The sequence below is a fragment of the Homarus americanus genome, unplaced genomic scaffold (genome assembly GCF_018991925.1).
Source record: "Homarus americanus isolate GMGI-L3 unplaced genomic scaffold, GMGI_Hamer_2.0 scaffold20465, whole genome shotgun sequence".
Lineage (NCBI taxonomy): Eukaryota > Metazoa > Arthropoda > Malacostraca > Decapoda > Nephropidae > Homarus > Homarus americanus.
This window is the reverse complement of record NW_024756914.1, coordinates 3,745,432-3,759,158: the sequence shown is the minus strand read 5'-3', so window position 1 is coordinate 3,759,158 and position 13,727 is coordinate 3,745,432. Positions and strand designations below refer to the sequence as shown.

Sequence of the window (13,727 nt, the reverse complement as noted above, 5' to 3'; positions counted from 1 at the left end):
ACTCCGAAATAGTTTGCCCTCACAGTTTTCTGGACCTGCGACTTCTTCCATCTTGAGCTGTGACCCCTTGTGGGGCGAGCGTCCGCCAGCTCCAAGTAAGGACACTCGACTGAGTAGTGCCCCTTGAGATGCTGATACACCTCAATTATGTCGCCCCTTGCCAGTCTGTAGTTCAGGCTAACATAAAAACCACGTGCATTTATTGTATAATCACAGAAAGGCAGCTAAGAAAGGTAGAAACCACAACAAAACCCATGCAAACTTAAAGGTTAAAGCAGTTAAAACGAAAACACAAAAAAGTAAAAAAACAAAGGTCTGACGACCCAATGATAAACAACGGAAATAACAAGAAAAACTGCATGTAGCGATCTGGTCCAGTCTAGATATTTTTAAACTCTACATTTATTCCCCCCCTCCCCCCTAATTCCTACGTCTTCCTTCTTCTTTCCTATCTTAACTAAAGACATCAAGATCAAGATACCACAATCCCTTTCTACTGTACCGTATGTTTAGCAGTTACCATGTTGCATTGTCTAAATCAATTCGTTTTGGATGCTCCAGTTTAAAGTGTTTGCCCCTTTTTAGAGGAGTTCCATCTCAATTCATTTGATCTATTTTTACCCCTGAAGAGTTAGAAGTCAGAGTTAATGGTCACCTATTGCTGGCCACGTTATAGTTACATACAGTATATAACGAATGCGAGTGATGCACTATCGGAGGTATGGCCTTAGTAACGGAATATAGAAAGTTGTATCTCATGATTATTAATTGTTAATGAATAGTGTAATTACTAATCTAAGTGTTGACATTAGCTGTTGGAGCGCAGTAAAAACATCAGCCGCAGTGCCCACGTTCCTGAACTTCAATCTTTCTCTAACTGTTTGTGTCCAGTTCTAAGTGTTTCCCTCTCTGCACATGAGTTTAATTACTTCACGTTTTTCGCTGGTTTCATTGATCAAAAGTTCGTTCGTTCATTTAATTTCCTGGCCATCAACATCGGTAGTCAATACGGCCTTATAAAAATTAAAGTTAAACAGTATTTTATTAATATATATTTTATACTTAGTCGCGGTATGACACGAACTTCCCTGCTCTGCGCTATACCATCTACGAAGCTTTGTAAACATTAACAGTGAGGCCCAAGAACACAAATGAGTTTTGTTTCTGTAGATGAATTTTATAAAGTGAATTTGTTTACATAATCTAACTGTTGCCTAAACATTCCTTCTAAAATATTTTCAATAAAGAGTTTTTCAGAAATTTGATTTAGGGAGTAAAGAAAATTCTTAAAGGGTAACTAATCTAAATTTGAGCTTTAATCACCAATAGTTTATTAAACCTTAAAGTGCGAAATGACAATGGTAATTTTTGTTTGTTTAAATTTCCAGAGCGTGAGACCGTACGCTATAGTAGCACCAAATAATAAAATCGTGACTGTCATTCCAAATGATAATCTGTTGATATCCATACCACAATCCCTTTGTACTGTACTGTATTTTTAGCAGTTACCCTGTTGCATGGTCAAAAAAAATCGTTTTGGATGCTCCAGTTTAAAGCGTTTGCCCCTTTTGGTAGAGTTCCAACTGTTCCATCTCAATTCATTCGCTCTACTTTTACTCCTGGGGAGGGGTTCATCAAATATTGAAGTTTATATATAGTATACTGATAAATCTCGAGTGACAGAGATGGAAAAGGTTTAGTGGAAGTACAACAAGAGATGGGTGGAAGTAAGTAATGGGCGTAGAAATAGGTGCAACAGCCGTGGATTAACATAGTATGCCCGATTGTAATAGGATTGTAGCACAGACCATATACATTACGACCGACGCGACAGGACCAACATTGTTATAGTTATCCCATGTATCCTCCATCTTCTTATGACATATCATCTATGAACGTTTGTAAACGTTAACACCGAAGCCAAAGAACACAAATGAGTTTTAATTCTGTAGAAGAAATTTATAAATTGAATTTATATACATAACGTAACTGTTGCCTAAACATTCCTTCCAAAATATTTTCAATAAAGTTATAATATAAATTTTCTTTAGAGTGCATCGTACAGTATTAGAAAATGGTTATGGGAGTACTAATCTAATTTTGAAATTTTGTCACCAATACATTATCATAACTGATATATCAAATAAGCATAATAAACTGGCGTTGAACCTCTACGGTAGCATTGCGCAGCAGAATAAACTGATTTAAGAACTATTCTGTCGGACATTTTAAATGCTTTTGTCGCATGAATTCTCTGTATCTGTATCTCAGCTAGGTGATCAGCAACATACATTGATCTTTATTCAATCTATAATGTATTTCTCAAATTAATTCCTCAAAAACTTTTCAGAATGACTGACAACTCTTAATACTTTGGGTGCGCTTCTGGTCACATAATTGCCCATGCATAATTGGCGATCCTGGCACTCGTCTACAGGTATAGTGACCATGTCAACTCTTCTGTCATTATTTTTTTTTTTTTACTTTTATCCTCTTTACCATTGATCGACTCGTTAGCCTCTTGGGCGACCAGTCACGTCTCTGTTACGCAATGTTGGCAAGTATTGGGCATGCACTGGCTCCTGAATGTATCTGAACCTGCTCCAGTGCTTATCAAGTCGGGTCTTGAAAGAGCTCACACTTGATGCCGTCACAACACTCTCTGGCAGATTGTTCCAAGAGTTAACAACTCTCACTCCGAAAAAAAATTACCCCTCACAGTTTTCTGGACTTAAGGCTTCTTCAACCTTAAGCTGTAAGGACACTCGACTGAGTAGTGCCCTTTAAGATGTTTATACACCTCAATTAGGTCCCCCCTTTCCCGTCTGTAGTACAGTATAAACTAGGCAATTTCAGGCTCTCTAATCTCTCAGGGTAGCTGAGGTGCCAAAGTGCAGGCACCAGTCTGGTGGCCCTCCTTTGAACACTTTCAATCAACTGACAGTCCCCTAGCATATCTCGGGGACCAGACGGGGTGACAGTACTCCAGATATTGAAGCACCTCACTCTTGAAGATCGTTACGATCTAGATATCTGAACGACCTTCTTACAAGACCTAATAGTTTAGTTGCCGGTTTCACCTTCTCGCGATGGCCCGAGAACTTCAGCTCATTGCCAACATACATACCTAGGTCCTCTTCACATTCAATCTCAATTAATGCAGTCTCTTCGTCCCGTTGGGACATATGATATGCCTCCTTACCGTTGGTACGTCCCAGGTGCAGCCTCTTACACTTGGTGACATTGAATCTTAGCAGCCATTTCTTCGACCCTTCTTGAAGCTCACAGAGATCCTTTTGCAGCTCTTCACAGTCTGCTTGGGTCTTAATTTCACCAAATAATTTCTCGTCATCCGCAAACATTTGTATGGGGGAATGTACAGCGTCATGCTTGTCATTTATGAAGCAAACAAATAACAGCATGCCCAATAGACTGCCCTGTTATACCCCGCTTGTGACGGGTACACATGATGATTTCGTGCCATTAATCACCACACATTGCTTGCGGTCATGGAGAAAGTCTCCGATCCACGCTAGGACATTTCCCCGAATCCCGGACCCTAATTTTTTACAGAAATTCCTGATTGTTCAATTCTTTTGCTTTTTAATGTACGATCTTTTGTATCTTTTCATTCTTCACTGGTAACGAGAACCAGCTACCGTTTACCCTGTGGCCTTGAAGCCCACAATGATTTCCCAGGCCTGAATCCACAGATCTTCCAATCAACGTCAAGATATTCTTTCGCACTTCAAGCCACTGATTTATTTTATTCTTTTAAAAAGCACTTGATTATTCAATGACAGGTTGAAATGCTAAATAGGAAAGTAATTTACCTAAAAAATGTATTTCGCTACACACACAGTAATAAGGGAACCACAAATGTATATAAATTACTTCAAAAGTCGTAAGCATTGCCGTATCCAAACCTTTCAAGTAACATCCAGCGAAATTATAATGAAACCTACTTGATGTGGCCTTCCCCCATTAGGATTCTTTTTAATGGTTATCACGAAAATTGACTTTTAGGTTTTTATCAAATTACATACAGTATTTGTAATAAAAACTAATTCATTCTCACGTCAAGCGTGTTAAATATTCCATCAGCTCATTTCGTCATACGAAGTTTTACTTCAACTGTATTTATTGTACAGTATATGGCTGGTGGCTTCATGGACATTAATTCAAAGTGATTTACTCATGTTAACACTTTATCCACTGATTGACAGAAATTAAAAGGCAGTGCTGTATAGCCTATTGTGAAGCTTTACAGGAAGATCTATACCAGCTTCAGGAATGGCCAAAGGAATAGATACCGAGATTCAACTTATTACATGTCCAAAAGTGACGAAGACGCTTAGTTATAATTGAAACTAGACGCGAGAAAATTCTGGGTGTTTAAACTGAAAACAGAATTAAGTTCTTGGATCAGTGTAGGGTGAATCTTGTTAACAAAGGGGTGGGACTTGCGAAGATCTTGTACACATACTTAGATAGTCAGTCTCTCATAAGGCCTTTCAAAAATGTAGTGGAGTACTGTACACTACGATTCTATTTGGTCTCTGAGATGCACCAAGGACTGAAGATTAATTGAGACCGCCCGTAGAAAGTCTTCAATTGCCTAGTTTCTACTATAGAAGGGAAAGGACCAGTTTAATAAAACTTTAAAAGCACATCAAAGGACTTTACTCATCCAGACGTACTGTACATATATCAAGTTAGCGGATGCACGCCTCACTAGAGGTAACAACCTCAAGTCAAAAAAGCCATCTGTAGAGTAAGAGATGTGAACTTTTGTAATAACCTGCCAGAGCATGTTGTGACACTGGTGCATTCAAGAACCTGTATATACCCAGTACAGTACTTGCCAACAGTATGCAACAGAGAACATAATGCCCAGTGCTTGCCAACAGTATGCAACAGAGAACATACCACCTGACTAGCTAACAAATTGACAATTAGAGAAAACGATAAATGTAAAAGAATACAAATGATATTAACACATTCTATTCTTTCATTGTTTTTAATTAATCGAGTATTTTCCGTTTTAGATTTTAATTGTTTATAAATAGTTATTCATGTTTAACTTTCTCAATCTTATTCATTTATGTACAATTGTTCTCTATTTTACATTAAATTGAAAAAATATAAAGTTTCTTTTAATTACCATTTCCTTATCACAAGATACAAGATAAATTTCTATTGTTTTCGTTATCTGATGTACACGTGTGCAATCCTTTTTTTTTATATAGCGTATTAATATTTACTAATGTTCCTAAACTTGTACACTAAACTACGCTACACTACATTATTTCAACTTCTACACTGCAACATAACCATTTCAACCTCTGCAATACACTATACCAATCTTAACTTCCATACCGAACCATCTCAATTTATCTACTGAACATCTCACCTCCAATGCAATATTCTAATATAGTTTCTTCAGAATGGTAAAGATCCATGGACCTCTTGCATCTGTTTCGGCCCCTTCAGCTTCCCAATACTCTGTTCATGTACAGTACATGTCTGAAGAAAAGTTCTCCTATAGGTACAGTAGTTACACAACGGAACTATCTCAACATTACTTCTGAACCATTCAGTCATCGGTTTTGGGGACCAGTTGAGGATCTTTCGAACTACTGCTCCACCCGATGCGCCTTCTTCGATCTCACGAGGCATCCTCACACGAATGTCTGCAGGAACCATGCTGCGAGAGGCTCAGCCACCCAGGCCTCGTTTCCTAACACTCCTGAAGAGAAGTGCCGCCTGAAGACAGTTACATGCCACTGAGATCACCATACAGAAGACCAGGGCAGACACCATCCACAAAAGTTCGTACCTGCAGAAGAGTCGTGATGGTTAAAGGTATGGTGATATTAGGTAAGATCAATGTCAATCAGTGTTACCAAAAATCAAGGGCAATTAATGTTACGTAAGGTCAAGAGCAAGTAGTGTTTCGTAAGATTAAGGCCAAATATGTTAGGTAAGGTCAAGGGCAGTAATATCAGGTAAGGTTAAGGTCAAGTAATGTTAGGTAAGGCCAAAGGCAATTAATGTTAGGTAAGGTCAAGGGCAAGTGATGTTAGGTAAGATCAAGGCCAAGTAATATTAAGTAAGATCAAGGGTAAGTATGTTAAGTAAGATTTAGAGCAAGTGATGTAAGGTAGTGTCAAGGGCAAGTGATGTTAGTTTAGGGTAAGTAATGTTGCCGACCTAAAGAGTTCAATACAGTGAACAGTGAGCGACCTTCTCATGTAACCTTGTTCATGTGAGGGGAAACTGATAGGTACTGGTGAGGTAGATATTCGGCTATTGGTAGATAATGTAGGTATGCTTGACATGGGTAAGTACCGGTACCTGGTGAAAAGTGCTATTAATAGATAACAATAGGTACAGTATAAGCAAGCACCAGTACCTAAAGGAAAGTCCTGGTTACCAAATAAAAATGCTATTGGTAAATATTGTTGTGGGTATGGGCTAGCATTGGTACCATATGAAAAGTTATATTTAGTAATATTGTGTAGTTACATAAGAGACAATGTTGTTTTAGCAATTTTCTTAAAATTTCTTTAATACTATTTAATGTATTAAAAAGATAGATTCCTATCTATATCCCAGCATCAAACGTCAGTGTGTGTGGGTGGGGGCAGAATCAAGTTACGATATACAGTATACTGTATAACACTATACAGTAAACCCCCCCTTCCTCAATCCCTTGGGTAAGTTTATTTTTCATATTTAGATTTAGTTGATTATTCGATTTTGTTACTGCTTATCTTAGTTTTCATCAATGACTATAGTACAGTACAGTATTTATAAATGTATTTATTTTTAGCTTTACTTGTAGAACTTACTTATTGTACAATACTCATTTCTCTCAGTATTTATATATATATATATATATACTTTCAACTTACCTCTTAGATAAAATCCCCTCGAGGTCAACACTGCGGTTGAGCATCAACAGTGCAAACCGCAGCACCTCCTGTAAGCTCATCTCCTTGACCAGCTCAATATAGCAGGCAGCCCTAGCCTTGTTAGATTCCTTGCTGCAACTGTGGTCATGGTGGATGTGAAACAAACTTGGATCGGGAGCACGTACCACCTGCAGGAAGCAATTTCAAGGCAAGGTATGAAGTCCAAAGACGAAATTTTGGATATCAGGTATAACGTAGGGGGGTAAGATAACAAAAAACAAGAACCAAAATAAAAGGTGGATTTTACAAAAACTAAATAAATAAATAATAATACTGTATATCATTTGAATGTTTGAATTTCATATTAAGAATAATTATTACAATGAAGAGTGAATATTACAGTGCTGTATATATGGATTTTACAGTAGGAGGCATAAATATCACGGTAAGCCAGGAATGTGGATTTTGAGATGGTATAAAATTTTCAGTGAGCTGTATGGATGTTATAATGGTGGGGAGCTAATATACAGTAAGGGGTGTATATTTCTTATGACATGAAACAACAATATCACAGTAGCTGGTGTACAGTTAACAGTAAATGTAGATTGTACACAAATGTGCCAAGAGGATATAATAGAGTAATTTAACAGCAGAAATTGGAAGTTAGAGGAAAGAAAATATTTTTTTTATGGTGTAATTTCATATGAAGATTAAATTGTAGGGTAATGAATAACAATAAGTAGATTGTGAGTGGGAAGGCCTTCCACAATAACTTGTGTTAACTACACATTACTACTGTATATATTACGTGACTCACTTCTATAAAACCTTAGTAAGGGAGTGTTAATAACTTGTCACATACTTTCATGTTTTCCATTTGGTTGGCATTCTTGAACATGGTGGCCAGTGCTCCTTCAACAGAGCCCGAATCTAGGCTGGTTGTCAGGGCTGCAAGGTCTGAGCGGTAGAGACAGGCGGCGTCTATTGTCCTATGGTGCCAGTACCCAGATAACTTGTTCACCTTCAACTTTTCAGGTAGAAACGTTGCAACTGAGTCAGTCGTCATGTGTGTCAATGTAGAGTCATGAAGTGTGAAGGGGACCGGGAAGTATACCTGATAGAATGTTAATAGTTTTAGGAGATGTTTTCATCGGCAATATTTCACGGGAATATCTTTGCACTTAAAGCCAAAGACCTATTACTGTATCAGTTAAAAACCAAATGCATATTTCATAATTGTGAGAATGGATATTGTTGGTTTGTGAAAGTTTGTGGCAAAAACTGAAATACTACAGTGATATAAGTATAAACAAGTTCTGGTTATGTATCTTGACAGGTATCTAAATACTGTACTGTACAATGATGAATTTATATTATACAGTATATTGAAAACAATAAGAGAAATTCAAGATGGATACAGTACTGTATACTAAATGAATATTTCAGTCAAAGACTTTATAATAATATGACCTAAAATGAAATGAACTTAAATTTTATGATTATTAGTGATTTACAAGTTATTATTCTTGAACTCTATTGTTAACATGAGCATAACTGTAAGATAATTAATTTGGTATGCTTCAGCCATTGATGACTTGCCCTGGACATTTCTTAATCTACCCAGGGCCAGTATTGTTCGAAATGTAAACACAGGTAAAAAAAAATTATGTAAATGTGTGTGTGTGTGTGTGGGGGGGGGGTGGGCTCAGTGACACGATGATACCCAAAGGAGCAGTTAAATAGCTTTTGACATTCTACTGTAACAAAATGCATTATCTTATCTCTCACGTATATGTAAAGTATTGTATAATACAGTACTGTACCAGTTCTGTACCAGTCTTAAAGTATCTGGACCCACCGAAATATGTCCAGGCAAAAAGATTGACTACCTAGTAGCACATAACCAGAAAACCTCAAATTTTATCAATTCAACTTACTTGTACCCCCTGAACGACATTCTCTCTGCACCGCAACAGAAATTCATCACGCAGAAACACTTCTTTACTAACCAGGAACACTACATCGCCCAGGTCTTTCTCTGCGGCACCGTCTAACGGTATCAACATGGGGATGCCCACTGTCTCCACAGAGACCACTTGCCACTTGAAGTCTGGATAGTTCTTGAGCTTGGTCTCCAGAAGAATCTTGATCATATGAGAGGTTACAGGTTGAAGGTTGTACAGGGAGAGAGAGATGCTGGAGTCCTGAGGTAACACCTGATCCACCAGATGGTTTATAAACATCTCCAGGATGGGTGTCAGACCAGCCACACTCATCACAAGGTTTATTTTCTGCAGAGGGGGAATGTACTCAAATATATACAGTGCAGTATAGACAATAAAAAATAAACAGCAGTACAGACAATAAGAAATAAGCAGACTCAGAGATTCTAAAGGTTTATAAAGTCCTGGGACATATTCAAATTATATAGCAAGTTGTATGCAAGGAATTAGGGAATAAGTTGTTAAATTTTGGCCCAAGTTATATACAGATGCAGGAAATAGCACGTAAATTCAGAAATTCTGAATCATGTCTTGGATTGGAAAATGAATAAATGAATCTACAGATACATAAATTACATGAGGGGTGGATAAATACACACATAAAGAGAATTAAATATCCAAGAGCTGTATGGATTTTAAGTTTACAAATACAGGATATTATAAGTATTATTTACCGCCTGGGGGTCATAAGCAAGGAAGCGTACAATGTGAGGTTGACCAAGAGGTTGAAACAAGGTCACCCGGAGATCACCCCTTGACCACTCAGGCCTATTAAGAACCAGATCAAACTCCAACCCCGTCGACACCCACCGGTACCTGCAGGAAGGAAGTGGTTTTACTCACGAGGTGGGTAATTTTTACTCACAAAAGTCAATGTTATTTTGTTGGTAAATAACTGTTACTCGCAGATTTCAGAGTAGTTCACAAGGTACAATAAAGGGTTGAGTATTAGTCACAAAGTAGATCAGAGTCACTCAAAGAGGAGAGTATCATTCACAGAGGTCAGTGTCACTCACAATGGAAGCCAATATTACTCACAATGGTCAGTGATACTAAGGAAAATAATTTTTATTAACAGGGAAGGTCAGCATTACGCACGGTGGTCTAAGTTATTCACAAAGTAGAACAGTGTTACTCAAAATGATCTATGTTACAAAGCAGAACTCAGGTGTCAGTGTTACTCACATGACAGGTTATCCTTACACTTAATTATTATTACTCACATAGTAATATATTTACTCATAAAATAAACGATCATTACCCACTGCTATTTTCAAGGCCCCTGTTGCTCACAAAACAACGCTGTAAAATTCACAAGTCTGCACTATTCATAGGTCAGTCTCACTCATAAAAAGCCAAGTATTACTTACAAGTTAGTCAGTAATTCTCAAAAAATTATTTCAGTATTACCCAGAATGAGGAAGGTTACTGTGACTCACCCTACCTACCCTGTCTCACCCTACCCTACTCTGCACTACCCTAACCTGACCATTCCTACCCTACCTTAACTTGATCAATCCTACCCTACCCTACCCTCCCCTGACCAGGGCAGCTCTGTCTCACCCTACCCTACCCTGACCCGCCCTGTCGCACCCTACCCTACATTGACCAGCCCTGTCTCACCCTACCCAGACCAGCCCTGTCTCACCCTACCCAGACCAGCCGTGTCTCACCTTACCCTACCTTGACCAGCCCTGCCTCTGCTCTTACCTAGTGTTGATTATGTCCTCGGGGGTGACGGTGTAACCCTCGGAAGAGGTGAGGTGCCGGGCGGTCTCCTCCTTCACTTTCGTCAGCCAGGTTCGCTCACTGACAGTCAGGTTACGGCTAGGCTCTCCATTATAAACATCGTACACATTATGCTCATCCAAGTACCGGAAGTTTGAATCCTCAGAACTAAAGAAAAAATCGGAAATTAGATCTCGTTGGTTCTAGAAACACTAAGAAGTTCTTTGTTTGGGGGAAATTTAGGAAAAAAAGGTACTGTACATTTAAATATAATTACTGGCTCTTGGAAAGACTTATAAAATGCAAATATGTGGCTAGAAAATAGAAAACATAAATAACATTCGTTTTGCCTGTAAGTTTAGTACTGGGTATTGTGGAATATAATGTGCTCCAAAGGATATTACGTCTACGCTTCAAGGTGACATTCCACACAATGTCACAACGCGTAGCCTACTTACAGTATTTACAAAATAAAATACAATCTATGACGCTCACACACCTACACGTACTGTACAAACGACATTAACCCGCACGCTCATGATATTAGCTCCATTCATATTCAGTACATAAACCTAAAAATCGATTAAGGTGAAATGACTTACAATGGTACTACTGACTTGAGAAAGCTGTGGCTGCTCAAGTTTTGAGCCCTTGCAGTTGGTAGATTTGGTCTGGCGTCATGGCTACCTGAAGGAAAACAAACACCATTTATAGTTGCCATAATTGTCACTATTACACCAGGCAAACAAACATCATTTACCTGTGCACACATATGTGTATGTAGTGGATAAAGTATAGCAATGCAATCAATGCTACCTTGCTTTATAACAGTGTCTGATTCATGTAAGTGACTTCCACAAAAAAAAAATAATAATAATCGATACGTATAACTCTTCCACGTGTTCAGCGATTGATGGTGGCATAAGTCCGGGAGTAAACACATCTTACTCCGTTTTTTATAAAATTTGTGCTTCATTATCCTCATTAATTCCGGAACACAAGTTGTATTTACGGTAATCACATATTTATTTACGACACACATACCACCAGTAGCCAGCAGACAGAAACTAACAGGTTACAATAACTCTTAAATGCACCAACATTACATGGAGTTCCCCAAGGCTCAGTACTTGGACCATTATTATTTATTATATACATAAAAGACATAGATATCGACATAGACAGCAACATAAGTAAATTTGCTGATGACACTAAAATAGGGCGTGTAATTAAATCTGATGAGGACTCCGCAAAACTACAGGAAGATCTAAACAAATTTTTCGAATGGTCTGAAAAATGGCAGATGAAGTTCAATGTGGACAAATGTAAAGTACTCAGTATAGGAGATGTAAACAGGGAAACCAGTTACCAGATGAACAACGATGCCATTGAGAAATCCGACTGCAAGAGAGATTTAGGAGTAATGATAAGTAGGATTCTTAAGCCAAGTAAACAATGTGTTTTTGCTTGTAACAAGGCTAATAAAGTACTTGGGTTCATACAAAGGAGTGTTAGTTACAAGACTAGCGAGGTCATCTTAAGATTATATCTTGCGCTTGTGAGACCTCACCTGGATTACGCAGTTTAGTTCTGGTCACCGTATTACAGAATGGATATAGAATCCTTGGAAAGAATCCAGAGGAGAATGACAAGACTAATCCCGGGCATTAGGAACCTTGAGTACAGAGACAGGTTAAAGCATCTTAATTTGCACTCCCTCGAGAGACGTAGAGCGAGGGGCGACATGATAGAGGTGTATAAATGGAAGTCAGGGCTAAACAAAGGGAACATTACAAAGGTACTCAAACTATCCAACCAGGAGCGAACTCGTAACAATGGTTTTAAATTAGACAAATTTAGATTTAGGAGAGAAATAGGTAAACACTGGTTTGGAAACAGAGTAGTGGATGAATGGAACAAGTTACCAAATATCATCATTAACTCGAATACGCTGGATAGCTTCAAACATACAGTAGGTTGGATGCTTATATGAGCAATAGGGGTTGGGTGTAAATGGGACTGCCCAGTATGGGCCAATAGTCCCGCTGCAGTTTCCTCCAATCTTATGTTCTTATGACTCATGCCTGCCATTGTCTAAGATGACACAGTCATGCATCAGGTGGTCCACAGGCTGTTACAAACTAAGGCAATGTTTTAGTGCTGGAATTAATATTATTCATTCTACAACTAATCTTAAGTTTGTCTAGCGATTATTGTTGTTATAAACTATCGACAGTGATCATAACTGTATACCCAAATTACTCTGACTTAAATGTTAGCCTTTAGTGGCTACAAACAATTATATGGCAACTTTTCTTCTTCTCTTACCAAGACATTTTTTAAGGGAGTTTCAGCGATTTGTGGCCACAGCATGGGTGGGCATGTTTACAAGCAGCTTGTTGGACGCTTCCTGTCAGAGGCGCGAAAGTGGTGATTGAGGAATCCGCCCACTGAAATCTCTCACCCTAGAAACTCTAGAGTAATGCATTAGGCTCCACACGAAGCATCATTCAGTGGGCTGATCGAAAAAAACTGTTTGAGCGAGACTTAGTTAAACAATATAGTAAGTACACAATGAAGGGCATGACTCACCAGTACGTAAGAGAGAGACAATGAAGATAAGACCACACAAGATTCCAAAACATCCTATCACAGTCGACCAGCGAATTTGCATCTGCTGCATGGTGCCTCGTTTCAGTCGCCCACACTGTCACCTCTGATGGGTTTATTACTGACAGCCTGTAAGAATAAAAAACAATATGAAGAAAATTAATTGTTTCTGTAACTGGCAAGTTTTAAAAAAAATCAAAGTTAACGGAAGAAAATAAATATAAGTGGAATGCACATCATCTCTTCGTTTTCAAATGTTGCTTTGAATTAACTAGTAATTTAATTTTGGGGCATCAAAATACTCTTAAAAAATTATAATAAAAATAATAATAAACAAGATATTGTACTTAAGAACTAAGTACAAGGCATGTTATTACAGTGCATGGGAATAGTTTAAGCATATAAGCAGAAATACTACTCGGAAGGTCTATATATTCGATACGTATTTAAAGAAAATAGGTTTGTGTGA

The 13,727-nt window shown here is 38.1% G+C and overlaps 1 protein-coding gene across 1 annotated transcript; it reads right to left on the bottom strand.

Moving 5' to 3' along the window:
- Positions 1–4,667: 4,667 nt before the first annotated feature.
- Positions 4,668–13,386, bottom strand: LOC121857246 (chondroitin sulfate N-acetylgalactosaminyltransferase 2-like). The gene is made up of 8 exons (XM_042353228.1): positions 13,241–13,386; positions 11,251–11,335; positions 10,631–10,816; positions 9,595–9,736; positions 8,855–9,208; positions 7,780–8,031; positions 6,918–7,105; positions 4,668–5,839 (listed from the first exon to the last, which is right to left on the bottom strand). The coding sequence occupies exons 1-8, from the start codon at positions 13,329–13,331 to the stop codon at positions 5,719–5,721; spliced, it is 1,419 nt and encodes a 472-aa protein (XP_042209162.1). The 5' UTR covers positions 13,332–13,386; the 3' UTR covers positions 4,668–5,718.
- Positions 13,387–13,727: the final 341 nt, after the last annotated feature.